General features: G+C 40.1%; 1 protein-coding gene across 2 annotated transcripts in view; it reads left to right on the forward strand.

The window, feature by feature from the left end:
* Positions 1-17456, forward strand: part of ITGA2 (integrin subunit alpha 2) — a 70364-nt gene that overhangs the window by 9790 nt on the left and 43118 nt on the right. Inside the window, exons 2-3 of one of the 2 annotated variants that reach the window (XM_075526476.1) lie at positions 8598-8721; positions 16743-16852. In XM_075526476.1, the coding sequence (XP_075382591.1) occupies positions 8598-8721; positions 16743-16852 (234 nt within the window). Of the gene's footprint in view, positions 1-8521; positions 8722-16742; positions 16853-17456 lie in introns of those variants that run through there. The other variant, XM_075526475.1, reaches the window with a different exon arrangement.

Consider the following 17456-nt stretch of genomic DNA (forward strand, 5'->3'; position numbering starts at 1 on the left):
TAGAGTGTGATATGGGTAGGGAAACACAGGCACTCTTGGTTGCTTTCCTGTCTTCTTGATACCTGTGTGCAAACATGCATTTTCATCTGTGTACAAACATGCTTTCATAGCAGCTGAGATGAGCAAATGCAGCAAATAGGGTATAGAGACAGCAGTCGCATCGGTTTCTGTGTGATGACATGCATTTCCTCTCTTACAGTCACAATGTGGCTCATGCTTCTCTGACTATATTTGGAAATATTGCTGGTTTTAAAAAAGGGTCAACAACTGATAATTTGGACACAAGGGAAGAGAATTTGCTGGAGTGAAATGCCTCATGAAAAGTCAGTTTTATCACAGGGAAGCACATGTAGGTTTTTGTATTACTTGTGAAGCCAGTGACCTAACTGCGTATAAAACATATAATTGTGTACAGCTTGTTAGCCTCATGTACTTTTAATCTCGTTGTGGTATCATTGAGAACAAATTGTGGTAGTCTAAGGACAAGGTTGAATCAACCCCCTTTGTACCCAGATGAAAGAAAAACTGCAGGTCAGTATAAAAAGATGCAATTTATGTGAGTTTTCTGTAAAAGAAAGTTTTTCCCGTTTAACTTAATGATGGAAACATGCCAGGATAATGAATTTGAGTGGGCTTTAATTCTTGCTGTCTTTATTAAAAGCACATAGGAAGTTGTCAGTCCTGCAGAAACTGCTCTTAAGCGTTGCTGTGGAATCAGTCCTTGTGTGTACAGTAGGTTGTTGAGATTTCTTAACTCCGCATGAAGAGCAGTTTATTTGTCTGCTCTGGGAGCCAAGGAGGGCAATGCGTGGGCCACAAATAGGGAGTTTTCAAGAGAAAGACAAGTCTTTTGGAGTAACTGCTGTGGTTGTGGGTAAATTTAATTAGATCTGTTATTCCGCAGCAGTGCCAGAACAGTAAAATAGTACCTAGTTGTGTTATCCCAGTCTCTCCAACTTTTCATTGACAATTTGTGTGTAGCATCATGTTTGGGTTGCTTTTATAGCAGGTTATTGCTAAGTCTTCAGTGCAGCTTCTTGGAACATAAACGGTTATAATTGAAAGGCTGGGACTCAGGCTTTCACACACTCAGAGGCTTTCAGGCTGGAAGCTGACCTACTTCCAGGAAGAAGCAGTTGGCCAACTAAGCCAAGAAAACTTGTTGGAGGAAGGGAGAGGAAGGGAGGAAGAGCGGTGGGAGGGAGGATTTGTACTAAATGAGGCATTGTTTTTCCTTTCTTCTGAGTGGGGTTGTTTTTTGTGGTCTATAATTTATTTCTATACTAAACATTATAATCTCTTGTAATTATTAAATAGTTTGAGATATTGTAGCTGATGTGGAGAAAACATCGGTCTCAAGATAAAAGAAAGTAAAACAAATAGATGAAGCAGTAAAACAAAGACTTGCCTCTTAAGGCTTCTGTAAACAATGAAATATCAACAAAGTAATTGAAGTGAGTATCATAAAATACTCTGACTTTTAGTACAAAAAATCCAGTCTTGCCAATCGCATTCTTTCGTCCTTTTGATTCCTGTCAGAGGTTCATCTTGTCTTTATTTAGAAGGTTGTTCTCAATAAGAAATCTGTTTGATTTAAAATAAAAACAGATTAACTGTGATTATAAAACTACTGTTCAGTACATGAGCTGAAGATACCTACTTGCCATTGTGCGTATCTACTGATGAGGTTGTGCATATTGATGAAAAAATTACGAAAAATAGAGAAGTAAATATACAGGAGAAAACTAATAAGAAAATATTTTTCACTTCTATTGACCGTATTGGGTAAAGGTTAATATACCTTTCCAGACTGAATTATAAGTACTCCTCTATTTTCCCTGCATTAAGTGGGTTGGCTTCCACATAGCCCTGACCAAGTATACTAATGATATATCAGAAAAGTGTTTTATATTTATGCACATTTACAAACAGTGCAACCAATACAGAATTACTTGTTTTACATGAAAATAACTTGATTTGATGTCATTATCTGTGCAGGCACACAATGCACGCACCAATACAGTAAAGAAGATCAGGCTGAAGACTAATTCATTAGCAAAAAAAAAGTGGTTCATTTTTGGGCAGATTTGGTCCCTGAATTTGGTCCCATCCCACTGCGATGGGAATTGCTCGGTGGCTTCTGGAAGCCACAATGAAGAATATCTGTGCTGTGATTCAATAGAATAAAGTAACTGCACGCTGCTTGTTTTGTTCTTTATGTATTCTCAGTCTTGTCAATAAAACCTTCAAAACACAGTGTATTATGAAAGCTGTTCAAATTATGGGTTGTCCATTCTGTGAAAATAGTTCACTAATTCCAATTGGATTATTGCTCTGATAACATAGGTTCTGAATAATAAGGGAGTAAGTTTACTCTTATACAGAAATGTTGTTGCCTTTTAATAAAAAGCAGTAAAGTAACACTAAATATATTTAATAGCAAATACTACCTGACTGCCCTCTTTCATAGCTTTATTGCTTTCCCTTCCTGCCTTCATTCCGCCTTCTGCCTAATATTTCAAGGACAGTAGGTGCCTATATTGTGAATGGTATCTGTAGGTGCCTGTACTCCCTTACTAACTTTGGAACCTGTAAGCCAATTTCAGCAAATTTTTGCAGAGGGATGAAAAAAATAACCAGTTGGGTATTGGAGTGAGACAAAAGCACCTTCACAAGTTCCCTGACAGCTAAGGAGGTCCAGTGTGACCTTGCACAATGCAAAACACCAGAAAATCCACCCTGAAGAGAGCCCTTAGAAATGCTTCAGTCAAGGAGAAAGCTTGCACCAGCGTGTGCAATCCGCTGTGAGAGGAACCCAGCGGAAACCAAGAGTTACGAGTTCTGTCATCCGTCCCACCCCTTTCTTTTTCTCTGCCCCCAGCGGGGTCTGACAGGCTTCAGGGCCCTGCCAATGTGTGCTCTTTGGAGGAAGAAGTCTTTGAGACCAAGGGAAAAGTTTTCTTTGTGGAACTTTTAGTGGCTCTCTTGGAGCAGATTAACGTAAAGGGCAAAGAAAAGCCGCCTTCTGGAAAGAACAGATACTTTAAGAATGCTAGCCTGAGCAATTAAGGCAACGTAAGCTGTACACATCTTACGGGCTGCCAATCTATGAAACTGCTTCAGGAAGCAGACAATAACGCAGTAGGATTTTCTTGATGTTTTTTTCCAAAACAATGCCTAGACTGAAAAAACCCATGCAAGAATGCGTGTAATACTATCTTGGTTTTACCGTAACGCCAGGTCACGGCCTTGCTCTTCTTTAGTGACTACATGCTTACCCCTTCCACCCCCAAATTCCCCAGCGTGCTGATGACTTTGGGTTTGTCGGGGTCCGCTGCCCTCTCGGAGACAGCACAAGGGGCAGCAGTTACAGCTGTGGCCGTGCCACCGAGCAGAGGGGAGCTGCCCACAGGGGCTCTTTCTGTTCCCTCTCCGGGCATCGTTACGGACGTGAATGCTCACTCACGAAGACGAATGGTCGCTCAGCTGGATTATATAACAAACTTTTTCTGTTTTATGGCTGATAGTTGTTTGAAGAAGAGAACAACATACCGTTAAGGAAAAAAGGTGATGAAGTTTCCTTCATCGTAAAGTTTCCTACTGGCAAGGTCAACACTAGGTAAATTTAAAACTAATGCTTAGCATGAGGTGGATCCTTATAGACTCAGTGGTCAAATTCCACCATGTCTTCTTTTTTCTTCATACTGTGATGGCTAGACCTGTTTGATGCAAGCTATAAATAACAGCAGCAGTGAATGCCTCTGTTTGACTGGACTATTTAATGAGAGATGAGACTTGGCATAACTGAGTCTGCATGATTATGGGATTCTGTCATACATTGCCATCTTAAATTGGAGCATCACCTTTGCAATGTAGTATAAAGTGATTGAAAATTCAGTTTTCCTGTTTAGACTGAAAACAACATAACACATTTATTGACACTTATGACACAAAATGCAGACTAATAACATTTTAGTATATTTTATTAAACATTTGTAAACTTATTTCACAAACCAAGTAATCAAACACACAAAATCTGATTTAATTTTTTCTCATCCAGTTAAACAATTTTTTGTTATACTGATTAATCTAAATAAGGAGTTACAATCAGACAACTATTATAATCATGACGTTAAATGATTGATTACCCAACAGATATTTTCTGCTTGCTCACTTTAAGCTGTGAGCTTTGCTTACAAAATCAAAACAATTATGAACTGGATGTACCTAATATAAGTTATTACTTCAATAAACTTGCTTCAGCTTGTACTTCAATGGCAGCAAACAGAAGGTATTATAGCCATCATTAGACATGTCATTTATAGTTATGGAAGAATTCCCACACGTTTAGGCTTAAAGGTGCCCAGTCAGAACATGTATTATTTTTCATCCTACTAGGAGCAAGAAAATGGTGGTGCAGAAGTATAAAAGCAGCTATACTCCTACACTGCAGCTCCTGTAGGATACATTGCAATAATGCAGTTGTTGAAATGCGGGAATTCCCAGAAGAAAAAATACCGTGCAAAGAGATACTGGCGTTTATTGGAAAGCTTACAGCTCCTTTTATCCCATTAAGGATTTTCTTCTAACTTTTCTTGTCTGAAGCTTTATGTTGGGAGCTACTCTGCTTGATGAAGCTGTCCTCTTTAAACCAAAGCGCCCGTGCCCCCTACCCAGTTGGTGGAGAGGAGCTGCTGCTTTTGAAGTCTTCAGAGGGGCCTTCACAAGCTTTAGGGTTGTGTCTGGCTTCCTTTGTTCCACGCAGTCTGTTTATTTGACTGTAAATAAAGTGCCATTTACAGACAGAAGTTAGGAAGTGGATTTTTACTTGCCCGGCTAAGCTCTCATCATGATTGTTAGGTCACAAAGTAGAAGTCTGTCACCAAAAGCTATTAAAATCCAGAATTAGTTTTCTTTATTTCAAGATTCTTAAATTATCAAAGTTCATTGCCTGAAGGCAGCAACAGATACTGAATCTTTCCAGCCTAGAATATACACTACTTTGAACCTAGATGCTTCAATGATTGGCACCATTTTAATGCATAAGAGACCCTCTTATTCTGGCACAGGCTTAAAATAGGTTTGAAGCAAACTTAGCATTTTCTCTTTTTTTGGCTACAAATTCTTGAATTTCTTGTTCTGAATACTGTATTTAGATAGATATACAAAATGGATAAAAGATGTCCTTATAGTGTAAGCACTATATAAGATGTAGGAAAATGGCAGGAAAATGCCTAGTATATTACTGCAAGTGTATACTTGCTAGGCCCAAACCAAGTAAGATTTGCATGGAGTAGATCTAAAAATAAAAATCCTGCTAATGATTATAAAAATGTAGAATTTAAAATGGCTGTGATTGAACTATGTTGAAACTATGGTTCACTTGATAAAGTTCGTGGTGAGTCCGAGCGTATTTGCCAGCTTTTCTACTTTGATTTTGCAAAGCAGTCATGAGCGAGAGGCAAAGCTGATCCACAAGAATATTGCAGATGACGGCATGTCTTCAAAGGCGGGGTTTTCTGGTTGCTTTTTTTTCTCTTTTCTTTTCACTGTCCTTGACTGGCTGCCTGGCCAGAAAGTGAGGAGGATAGAGGCAGTTTTGAGAAGAGAGCTGTGGTCTGGCAGATGCTTTTCCCATTATTCCAGGTAGAAATTCTTGCCCTCAAAGAGCACTGCTCTGATGCTGCAGTAGTGCAAATGATTAAAAAGAATGAAATCAAGCCCCGGTGGTAAATGGGAAGGACGAGTGGAATGGTTCAGTGAGGAGATGGGATAGGAGGCTGGTGAGAAGAAAAGAGCATTGCTTCCCTAAGCAGTGATGAGGCCCAGAGGAACCGCAAGGAGCTGAAGCATCCCTGGGCTGGGCCAGGCTGTGTCTCCGCTCCTTGGAATCAGCCCCCATCTTAGAGAAAGCAGGAGCACAAGAGCCGCCCTGGAAGGTCCAGGAGGGCTGCTGCAGCCCCCGCGGGAGGGCAAGGGCAACACGTAACGGAGCATGCGTTGTGTTGACCCCCGTCCGACTTGTCACAGCGCCGTAGGGGAATTTGAACCAGCCCAGGGACTTCCCTTCAGGCTGTTGGTTCTGACATCTGGTCGCTGTAGTTTTATCTGGTGCTGGAAATTTTTGCCCTGGCTCTATCATATAATAAAACCCTCGCCTTGAACACAATTTGAAAGTTCTTCCATGCATTTACACCAAAGTTGGCCAGTGCACTTAGGCAGAAGACATTTAGCAAAGTTACAATTTGGCTAGCAGTGTGATTTGCTAATAACTGTGTAACAGCGTCCAGGCAGTCAAGAGTTTTTCTATAGATGTCATTGGATTTGGGGTCAGACTGGAAATGTTTATCATTCTAGGATACTTCTGGCCCTTCATTCGAAAGTCAGGGTTTATTTCCATGTGCACCATATAACTTGGAGAGTTACTCTTCCTCTGTATTTACATGTGGGATGGCACTGCGGTATAGTCTCCTGTGGCCTCTGAGAATGGGGCACTGCTAAACTGTGCTTGATTTCTGACTGAGCATTATATAATTTGAAAACAACAGACCCAAAGATAAACCTAGGATGTGACATGAGCAAAATATTTTGATAAAATGCAAGTATATTAGATCACAAAAGCATTACTGGCAACAATCAGTATCTATCTCAGCTCCTCTTTTCCCTCTCCCCAAAACCCAGACTTGAACTATGAATATATGTGGTTGTGTTTAGTGTCAAAAGTATTGCAAAACACAGAGTGATATGTCTGTACACATTCTCTTATCCAGTCTTAAATAACATGAGTCAGGAATTACATTTATCTCTGAGGAAGTTTCTCAAGGAACTATACTTTTAGCAAAGGGTGATTGCTTGCTTTCCAGAGGCCAGCCGTAGATAGTGGTTGTTTGAAATAACTAATAAATGATTTCCTGTTTTGAGTTTGTGGTAAAAAAGTAGTAACTGTGTGAGTTGTATTTAGTCTTCTGCTAGTAACATGTGTTTTCTATTCTGTGGGCAAAGGTACAAAATTCATTGAAATTTTTTACTTCGTGAACTTTGCCTGCAAACCTGCAGTTGCGATTTTAATGTTCTCGCTATGATGTTGTTATTGTTATTACTATTACAGTTAAGCTACTGTGATGGGCTGTTTTATGCTGATATAATCCCTGCTAACTTCTCTTCCAAAACTGGTTTTGGGACCTGGAAGAGAGTGATACCAACAATGAGCTCTCTGCCCATCAAAAACAGAGAAACACTTAGAATTTAAGCTTATATTTTTAAGATGCCAAAGATCAGTACATCTCTCCTTAAAGGGCCCCCGTTATAAGGGATTGTCATAAACAATGCCACTTTACTACACAGTAACTCATACTAAATAACTATGTTGAGGCATATTTTATGTGTAGAGCAGGTAAAACTCATTCTGTGTGGGGACGCAGGAAGGAAGGGGAAGCGTGAGGGATGTTGTTTGACCCATGAGCAACTCCATGCACCTGCCTTACCTGGGAACCTCGGGCAGTGACTGCACAGTGCACCCACAGGTCATGATTTCTTCCATCACTGCCATTTTTGGAGGGTTGTCAGGAGCCCTAAGGTGTTCCTCAGCTGGGCTGTAGCTTGTTCCTGGGATCCCACCACTGTCTCAGTCCTTCCACCTACAAACTGAGGGAGGAGTTATGTACTCCCGGCTGTTAGGGGACTCTGGCCCTTTTCCTTCAGCTTCTGTAGTGGACATTCTCCTAGATGTCCACCTGCAGCTCTTGATCAGAAAGAAATCAGGTCTTTTATGAATGAGGAGTGGGCCCCCATGCCCTGCAAACTCGTGACACTTAGGTCCTTGTCCCCATCCTACGCTGCCGGTTCCCCCCAAAATGGCATGGAGTGACATACCCTTATTTCTAGGCACAAAAGTGCCCAAGGAAAAGCAATTAATACCATGACCACAGCAAAATGGAGTTTCAGTGTTAAGTGCCGTGATTTATTAATGCAGTTCTATCTTGCATGTTTGTATTTCTAAGTTTTCCTGTTTGGACAACTGTTCAGACTGTTTGGACTGAAAACAAAGGCTTCTGGCATGATAATGAAATGACTCAAAAATGTGGGTTTTCTGATGCAGTAGATAATCTGGTTTTTGTTTCAGTGCTTCAAACATTAAGTTGCAAGATAGACACTAGAATACCAACAGTATTAGCAGTTACAGTCAGTGTATTTTCATTTTAATGTACCTCAGCAGGCTGTTGATGTGTTTGCTGTGCCATAAGCTTAACTTATGCCTTAAGGTAAAGGAGGACAACAGACCTCTGAATCATACTTCTTGCCTCCCTTCAGCTACAAACATTCCTGTTAGTAATGCTGCAACTTTTGTTAAGGCAAACAGTAAATGAGTCATTGATCTCTGCCCACAATATTATAACACCTGTAAAGAGTGCTAGACAGGCATTACTTATGGGCAGATGGGTACTGTAGGGAAAAGGCTGTTTTTTTCTTGCACGTGTCAAAGGCTACATTTTATTTTCTTCTATCGGGGGAGCTGGCACAGATGAAGAGCCTCTTTCACTGGGATCAAAATTCTTCTTTAATTGCTTCTGTGATAATCATAATCTTTCTGTTAACAGGCATTCTTCATAACTGCTGTGAAGCCTACAATGTTGGGCTCCTAGAAGCAAAAATATTTTCTGGTCCATCAAGAGAGCAGTTTGGATATGCAGTTCAGCAGTTTATAAATGAACAAGGCAAATGGTAAGCAGTTTGAACAGCTTGTTATATGTCCAGTTAAAAGGTTAAGGAAAAATGTTGCAACTCGTTTTTCTGTTATAATTCTGCATTTCACTTAAATGTGTTCCGTTTAATTCCTTTTTATATTAGAGTTATCTTTTTACGAATAAATACTTATGTTATTAAAACAAAAGTTGAAATATTCTGAAGACGTATGCATGTGAAGGTTCAGGCTTTTTTCTTTTACACAGTGCGATCTGAGGTCTTTCCTTCTGTTAATCTTTTACTTTCATTTCCAATACACCAGTTTCCTCAGACTTACAATTTCTGCAGAATTTTAACTCTCATTTCATTCCTTCCTGTACCAATAGCATCTCTGTTACACGTTACAGATACATGGGATATTTTTCCATTTTAATATTTTTGAGGTTAAAACAAATTATTAGGGCTGGGAAGTTCTAATTATTAATATTAAAATTAAGTGAACTTAAATTTATGTAATTTTGTGTCTGATACAGTATTAAGTATTCGATTCTCAAGGGACAGCATATTTGGATGTATATAATAACACAATCCTAGCAAAGGCCTTGTGTCCGCTGCATCTCTTCAGCCATGAAATTTGATGTGAAATCCACTGTTGCCACAACATTGGGCTTGATGAGTAATTAGTAAAATATTTTTTCTAGTAATGTTGGTTTCAAAAAGAACTTTAAAATATTAATCCAGAGTAAGCAAATTTAGTGGAAAACACATTGTTTCCTCTTCTGCAGCCTCAGCAACCCCAAAGATTAAGGTGTCTTTCATGGCAAGGACTATATGTCTATAAATAGTTCGGTGGTACTCAGCTACTTTAAGTGGTTATTTATGTATACATGATTTTAAGTCTATAGCAGGAAGTCACACAAGTTACATGTATTATCATAAGCCAAGACACCATTTTAGATGTGTCATTCTCCATAGATTGAAACAGGGTCGGAACCAAAATAGCCACAAACTGGCATGTTTCCTTAAGTGATGATGGACGGATAGTAACTAAACTTTTTTCAGTAAAAAAGAAAGTAAGATGTCAACATCTGAAATCCATGGAAATGTGTATGAAAATGTGTTTTACAGTTAAAGTTTGGAAAAGCCCATACAAAAATACTGCTGGCTGAGCTAGCTGAGACATTTATGCATATCCCTGCACAGAGACACCGTGCAGTTGCAATTGGTTGCGTATGCAAAGATGTAAGACTACCTAGACCTCACTGCACCTCCGGCATTACCGTGTTTACCACCCGTGACCAGGAGGCAAAGAGGAGAGCAGAGCTGTATCCTCCGCACTAAGAGCTCAGCGTTTCCTATCCCTCTGTTGGGTAGGCTCCCAACCTACCCCCACTCCTCGCCTCATGTTGTGGGGGCTTCTCACTGCGTTTCTGCCTGCTTTAATTATGTGTTTAGTCACCCGTAGATCAGAGCTCTCTTTCTTTAAACTTCTGTGTAAAGTCATTGAAGGAGGACAAGAATGTCTGCCTGAAGTGAATTGAATGCTTTGGCTCATACATGGAGAAATTATGTCTTGTGTTTTACCCTTCTTGTAAGTTTTTCTGTAAGCTTGCAACAGGAGTACTAGGTTCCAGACTCACGCAGGCTATTTATGTTTATTTCCCTATTTTTACTTCTTATATAAAAAATCCTCTACTACCACTTCCTTGGATAATGTGTGGTGGAATTCGGGAAAGAAAGTGACTTTGGATTAACTTTCCCTATCGTCTCCCAAGTATATGAATATTATGAATGTGGGAAGCTTTTCTGTAGATAGGCACTTCATCATTTGTTCATTCACTGCACGGTATCTGACCATAACTCCAAAAGTAAGGGGAATTTTATCAGCTCTTGTTTGAGTAACCATGACTTGTTAGAGACTCTTCAGTGAAGAAAAGCTCTTTTCAGTCTCCCTCTCAAGAAATCGTTAGACAATTTAAAAAAAAAAGTTAGTCATGGTTTACTCTCTTGTTCTCTTAATTTCTAGGCTATTTTTGTTTTCTTGGGACAATAGAGATTTTTCTTGTGTGCATTATTTAAAAAAAAACAAACAACACTCAACACTCAGTAGAGTTGGTTTCTCCTATAAGCGACGCAGAGGCTGCAGCCCATGTGCAGAGCGCTTGTTGACATGGCTGAAATAGGAGTGAGATAAACAGTCCAAGCTTTGCATAAGGTTGGGACGCTGCTTTCTGTCACAGGGGAGCGTTTATCACTGTATGCTTTTATGCAGAGACCGTCACTGTGCAGCAAGAATGTGACGAACTTGAAAACTCTGTTCAGGCACAGTGGGGCTGCTCACCACATCAAACACTGCTGGGGTGACACTTCTCTCCAAGGTAGAGGTTATCCGGAATCTGAGATCCACCAGAAATTTCACCACTTCCTAGACCTTGCTTCCATTAATAAAATCCCGTGGTGCTATATTAAATACAGCTTTAAAAATCCTCCTGTACTCTCTCAAAGAGCAGAAAGGAGAGAGACAGAAAAAACAGCACATGCTAGTTATGTTATTCAGCTGTATTTCTGCGAGGTGCATCTCCTGAGGCAATAAGGGCTATAGAAAATTATAAAGAGAGGAGAATTTTTGCAGAATTGGGACTGCACGCAGGAGTATGTTATCACTTTTGCTTAGCGATGAGTTCAGAGAGAAGAGGGAAGACAGTCCAACCAGGAGCGCAGGGCTATAGAGGGGGATGATACATTTTGGGAAGCTGTGACACAAACGAGCAAGGGATCCTTTTTTGTGTAGAGTCAGATGATCCAGGATAACTGGACACTGGTCTGCTGTGCACTGATGGGCATTGATGGCATGTGATGCTCATAAAGTCAAGTCAAGCACAGCTCAAGCTTTTCACAGTGTCTGGTGGGAATTTCAAAACAGGAGCTCTTTAATGAATTCAAGGAAAATTGTGAACACCAAAGAAACTCATCAATTAGAAAAGTTTAGGCAGTCCACCACACATAATTAGTCACAACAGAAACATCATTCAGTTTACGCTCTGGTTCTCCCTGTCATGAGATCATCTGTAGTTGAACCTTAAATTGAGACCAAATTCTCTGTTATTTTATAAACATAATCTTTTAGAAAGGTGGATTGTACCCTGTCAAGTTTGTCTTGAATGCGCATGCCCTGAACAGCAGCTGATAGTACATTCTGCAAAGATAACACTTACTCCATGCTGAGATTTGGTTTTATATCTGTCTCAGGTGGGTACGATTGAATGGCTGTATATAGCTGTTAAAACGCTTTTTCCTACCCGTATGTGTCTTCAGTCTGTGGATACATCCCACAACAGAGCTAAAATCTCAGTCTGCTGTTGAGGTACTGTTTGGTATCAAGCTGCAGCCACCCTGCTCAGTCGTGTCTGCATGCTTAGGATGTGGAATTTTAAGATTTTCATTTGGAATTTGATGTTATGGGATTTTTCTTTTTTAAAATATTTTGTTTCATTCCATATCATGTCAGTAATGACACCTTAATATGCACTGCCCTTACTGATGTATCACATAATCATCGCATTACTAAATAGTTTTAAAAATCATTGCTTACTGCTCACTAGTCATCAAAGCCCAGCAGCCTTTCTCCTGAGGTGGTGTGTTGCCTCTTCACACCAGTAAGATGTTTTGCCAAAAAGAGGCATTTCTGTAGCAACTTCTGTTGAAATCAATACATTTTCAAAGCCTTCTGATTTTAATAAGGAGGGTAGTTTCTGCCAACTTTTTTTTTTTTTTTTTTGAACAAAATGCTGCCCTTGTTACAGCTCTGTCTTTTCAGTGCCAGCACCACTGCTAACATTGAGTTCTTTGCCCAGCTTTTGCTTCCCCCAACAGCATGCCCTACAGTTTGCCTTTTTCCTGCTTGGAGAAGCAGCTCTGACTTCTGTCTTCTAGGCCTTTTAAGTTTGTCAGTCAAACTCTCTTGCCATAGCTTGCTATAGTTTTTGAAGTTTTGAGTCTTTGGTCAAAGGATCGAAAGTTTTTTATGGTGATAAGTATTTTAGGGTGTGCAGAGAAGCATCTAGGAGAGTGAAGAGTTTTCTGGTCTTCATATCTATTCATCGCTTCCTGTAATTGTAGGGAAAAGGGCCAGATGATTTAAGAGGTCCTTTCTACTTTTTTTCCGTATTTCCTATTAGCCATCTTTGTGTTTAAAAAACCACACTAAAGAGCAAATGCATGAAAAGAAAAAAAAAAGAAAACAGAAAATATAAAACGTGCTCTGACAACAGCTGGGAATTCAGCCCTTCGCTATGAATTCTGATTTTGTTTTCTGCTACATCAGACTTTGCCAGTTACTAGCTTTGTCATGGTGTAATTTCCCAGAAATAATTCCTGTTGCACTTTGATCTGCCACTCCTGCAGCCTGTGTGGTATGGCATTGCTGCTGAACTTTATTTAACTTCATGTAGTTCCATTGCTTTGTGTACAGTGTTGGAGACTGATTAAGGAGCTGAGTAATAAAATCAGTGGCAATATTGCATGCTAATCACTATAGTATTGTGTAAAGACAGTCTACAAGGATACAGAAGGAAGTTTTGTAAAAATAAATATTTAACTCATGGCTGAAAAAGACCCTTAATTAATACACTGTACGTAATACAGTTTATTTGGAAACAAGCATGTTCAGGTATTTTAGTACTCATTTCTTGCATTCTTTCCTGATACGTTCTGTTTCACTCTGCTTCATGTGCATCCTGTTTAATCACAGTAAAAAAATATTTTTGTAGTTAGCAGGATGTTAGCGAGATACTCTCTTGCTTTCTTCACTTGTGATGTTTCAGAAAGATACACATGCATTTTCCCAGAGCAGTATTGTGTAACTCTCTACTCTAATGGTTTATGTTAATTTTCAAAGGCAAGTAGGACTTGCTGATTACTAATATAGATTAAGGCTAGTATTAATCTTAATTAAGGCTCAGGATACAAGGGAAATAATAATTAAGTTATCTCCTAGGACCTTTAAGGTTGGCAATTAAAAGTAGAGGGCTAGGCTTGGCAGGAGTTGGTTAATAATTTTTTCTCAGGAGCGTATTGATGGCAGGTTAGACTAGTTAAGTCAAATAAGGGAAGGGGTTTAATAGTTCTGTTCATTTCTGAAAATCACAGTGTCAGTAATAGTCAGTTCTAAGCATTAAATTCTGTGAATGGAGTAGCATTTTTTTGCCTACAGCATAGTTACAGCATTGAGATTCATGGACCCTACAAATCTACAAGGAAGGCTAATACACCAAAGGGGAAGGTAGTATAATAACTTCCAGTAAAGTATGAGGAGTGCAAGCTAAATGAAAGACAAAATTAAGTTTGCTTTGGGCACAGTTGGCATAGATTTAGATTTGGGATTAAAATTATAAGAGTTTATCTTGTTTGGCTTACATTTTTCTGGTTGTACCACGCAACAGCTACAAGGTTAGTTTTAGGGCTAGTGAAAGTAAAATACAGTTGTGAATATTAAGTTCTAGAAGTGGATTGGGTATAAAGAGTGATGGTTCCTTGGTATAGATAGATATCTGGGTTGGAGTTAATGTTGAGGTTGGGGAAAACAGGAGTTTCAGAGCCCATATTACTGCTGAGCAGGATAAAGCCCATGGAATGAGCGCAAATATGCATGCTGAAAGGGAGAGAACTGCTTTTTCTAAACTCTGTGGATGGTGTTTGTCTCTAGTTTATGCCAATAGCAAGGGTGAGGGTTGGAGTTAGGCTTGGATTTGGGGACAGCTAGTGCTCAAGCACTCTTCTCCTCCTCTTGTTCTTATGCTGTTTGTGAGTGAAACTATGTGCTTTGGGCTTCAGGATAACCCATGGCTGCAGAGTGATGCCAGTGCAGTGCAGAGATTTACAGTAAGTTTTGTGACCAGATGGAGTGGTGCAGGGGGTATTTCCAAGATCCATTAAGGTCATTCTTTGAACAGTAGCTGTCCTCCTGCAGGGACTCTGAAATACATTTGCCCTCTGGGAAACTTAAAAAACATACAAATATTTATAAATGTACACAGTGCAACGTTCATCTTGGCAGTTAGCACTGAAAAGCTGTTCCAGTTTCAGATATTACACATGCAGTTCTGCCATCCTTTTGAAAACTGTTTTCTGTTTCCATGAAAACTGTTAGCCCTTCCTCTCTCCCATCAGCCCAGTTAGCATTTTATAACAGTAAATAACTATGTAGTACCTAACAAGGGGGGTGACTGTAACATCATGTCTTCCTTTTGTCAATCACTATTGACTGGCTCCAGCCCTCTGTGCCATTGAAAGTGGTTGCGGGTTGTATCATCTATCAGCACATGACCGATGGAGTAGTTTCTCATGAGCTCTGATTATTTGGCCCTGAGCTATGCGGAAAAGGCTTTATTCCTCAGAAAACAACAAGAAGATCAGAGGCCTCTTCACAGCTAGTGTAACATACACTGTTTTTATATAGAGAGGTATTTATATGAACCTGAATTGCAGGTTTAGAGATGCTAAAAGTACACAAAATCCTGTTCCTGCTGCCTGCGTGATCACTGTTTTTCAGCAAGGTAATTGAGAAGGAGGTAGGTATTTTTAAAATGTTGCTACACACAGAAAATAGAATCTGAAGTTACCCCCAGCTGAACTGGTAAAACAGAATAACATTATTTGTGCTCTTAAGTTTGTGTTTAATTGAGATGAAATAAACTAAAAAAATGTATTAGCAGTATTTTCTTTGAGAAAGCTAAACAGACTCAAACTCTTGCTTGTGCATCTGAAACTATGCATTTTTATGAAAGCCATTTTATTCAATCTAGTTATAAAATTGCAGCAGTAAAATCAGGTGATCCCTGGAAAGTTAATATGATATATAGCAATTGCTTTGAAACATAATAATTTCATAAAATGTGTTCTTTTTATAGTACAAAGTATTTGGATTAGCTACCTATAAAATTTTAGAGGATGGCAGTTTTGCTTTTAGCAACCTATTGACCAACTAAAAAAGATGGTTTCTTATGAAACTCCGTATTCTGTACTGGGGTCCCATTGCTTGTCCTTTTACTGCCCCATAAATGCATTAATTACTACTATAGACTGTTCTGTATGAAAGGAAAGTCATATTTCTGCTGGAGCAAATACCCACAGTCCCCACTTTCTAATAATCCATTTCATTTTTTCATATCCTTTGAGGTCATCTTCCTGTGATCATGTTTTGCCTTACCCTTATTTCACTGCACATTAAACTGTATAAAGAATTGTCCTCTTCCAGCCCTACACAGCCCTATACTGTCTGGTGGTTTCACTCTCGCAAGAGAATTGTGCTGAAAAATAGGTGTTTTTAAGCAGTATTCCCAGGGGGTGAATTAATCAGTTTTGTGAAGGCTTTTAGATAAAAATTAAAGGGATCTTGAGGAGCAGATATTGCAGGGAAAACCTTATGGCAGACAAAGGAATGAGTCAGAGAAAGTGAGTCACTTCATATTGTAGGCACAAATTACCATAAACCTTAACTTTCTTGTTCAGGATTAAATACTTCACGCAGCTGACTGTTATGACCTGCAGTATTTTCTTTGTGACCCAGTATTGTCAAGGTGTGGTAGTGTTTGAGCTCAGACGTAAGCATGTGACTGTTGCTGAGTAGATCCTGTAGGAAATGCTTCTTATCAGCTAAAAGAATAACTTAAAAGGAATCAGTTAACAGTTAACTGACAGGACAATAATTTTTTTGTCTCTCAGTCCCCAATGTATATATTTCCAAATTTGTATGCATCTGTATATATTAATATCTTTGCTGTATTTCTTCTGACACTACGACTTCATGTCACAGAAACAACAGTATACATATTTGAGGCAGCCTAATCCCCAGTGGCTTCTCCACGAAAGTTGTCCCTGGTGATTCCAGTGTATAAACATGCAGGTAAAGCTGCTAAACAGCTCTGGAGAAGTCTCCTGCCTGCCTTAGGTGCTGTATCTGGTAAAAGCCTCTTTACCTGTTACCTACAGTGTGCTATGCCATAATGCTGCAGGACTTTTCCAGTATCATTAAAGACCTAATGAAGTTCCTGTTACTTTAGGTTGTTGGTTGGTTCACCCTGGAGCGGCTCTCCGGCTAACAGAGCTGGAGATATCTATGCATGTCCTGTTGGTACATCCAAAACCACATGTAAAAAATTGAATTTACAAGGTAAGTTGTATAGAAGCATGTCTCGCTACAATTGTTGAGTTTTCCCTTGTTTTTGTACCAGGCCAATCTATCTAATTAAATCTTTTCTTAACTATCTCTCTGCATAATCTCAGTCTCCGTCGTGTGTGTGTTTGCGTGCATGAGTGTGCTGCAAGGACTCGGTGCCAGCTACTGGTGAGACCCCTGTGTGTGTGAGTGAAAACTGGTGCGTGCTACTGGAGTCGGGCTGGGGGTGTGGGCACCCCGGCCTGTGGTGCCAGTGCTGGGAGCCACTGGCGTCTCAGCGTCAGCTACTGGAGCAATTGGGGTCTTTAACCTCCAGCCGTGGGGCGGGAACGCTGTGTGTCCCACAACCAGCTGCTAGGGGGGACCAGGGCTCCCCGTCAGTGAGGGGCTCCACGCTGGCAGCTGGAGCGGGACCGTGGGTCGCAGCGCAGGGCGCCTGGTGCGGGCTGCTGGGGGGGGCGAGTGCCTATATCTTCCCCAAACCAGGGGTGCGTGTGTGCGTGCTCACTAGCAAACTTTCAGCCGGACCAGCCAGCTTAGGGGAGCCTCAGGTCCAGGTATGAGGCGGGTGGGGCGTCTGTGCTGGTACGCCTCGGGG

The sequence above is a fragment of the Mycteria americana genome, chromosome Z (genome assembly GCF_035582795.1).
Source record: "Mycteria americana isolate JAX WOST 10 ecotype Jacksonville Zoo and Gardens chromosome Z, USCA_MyAme_1.0, whole genome shotgun sequence".
NCBI classification, from domain to species: Eukaryota; Metazoa; Chordata; class Aves; order Ciconiiformes; family Ciconiidae; genus Mycteria; species Mycteria americana.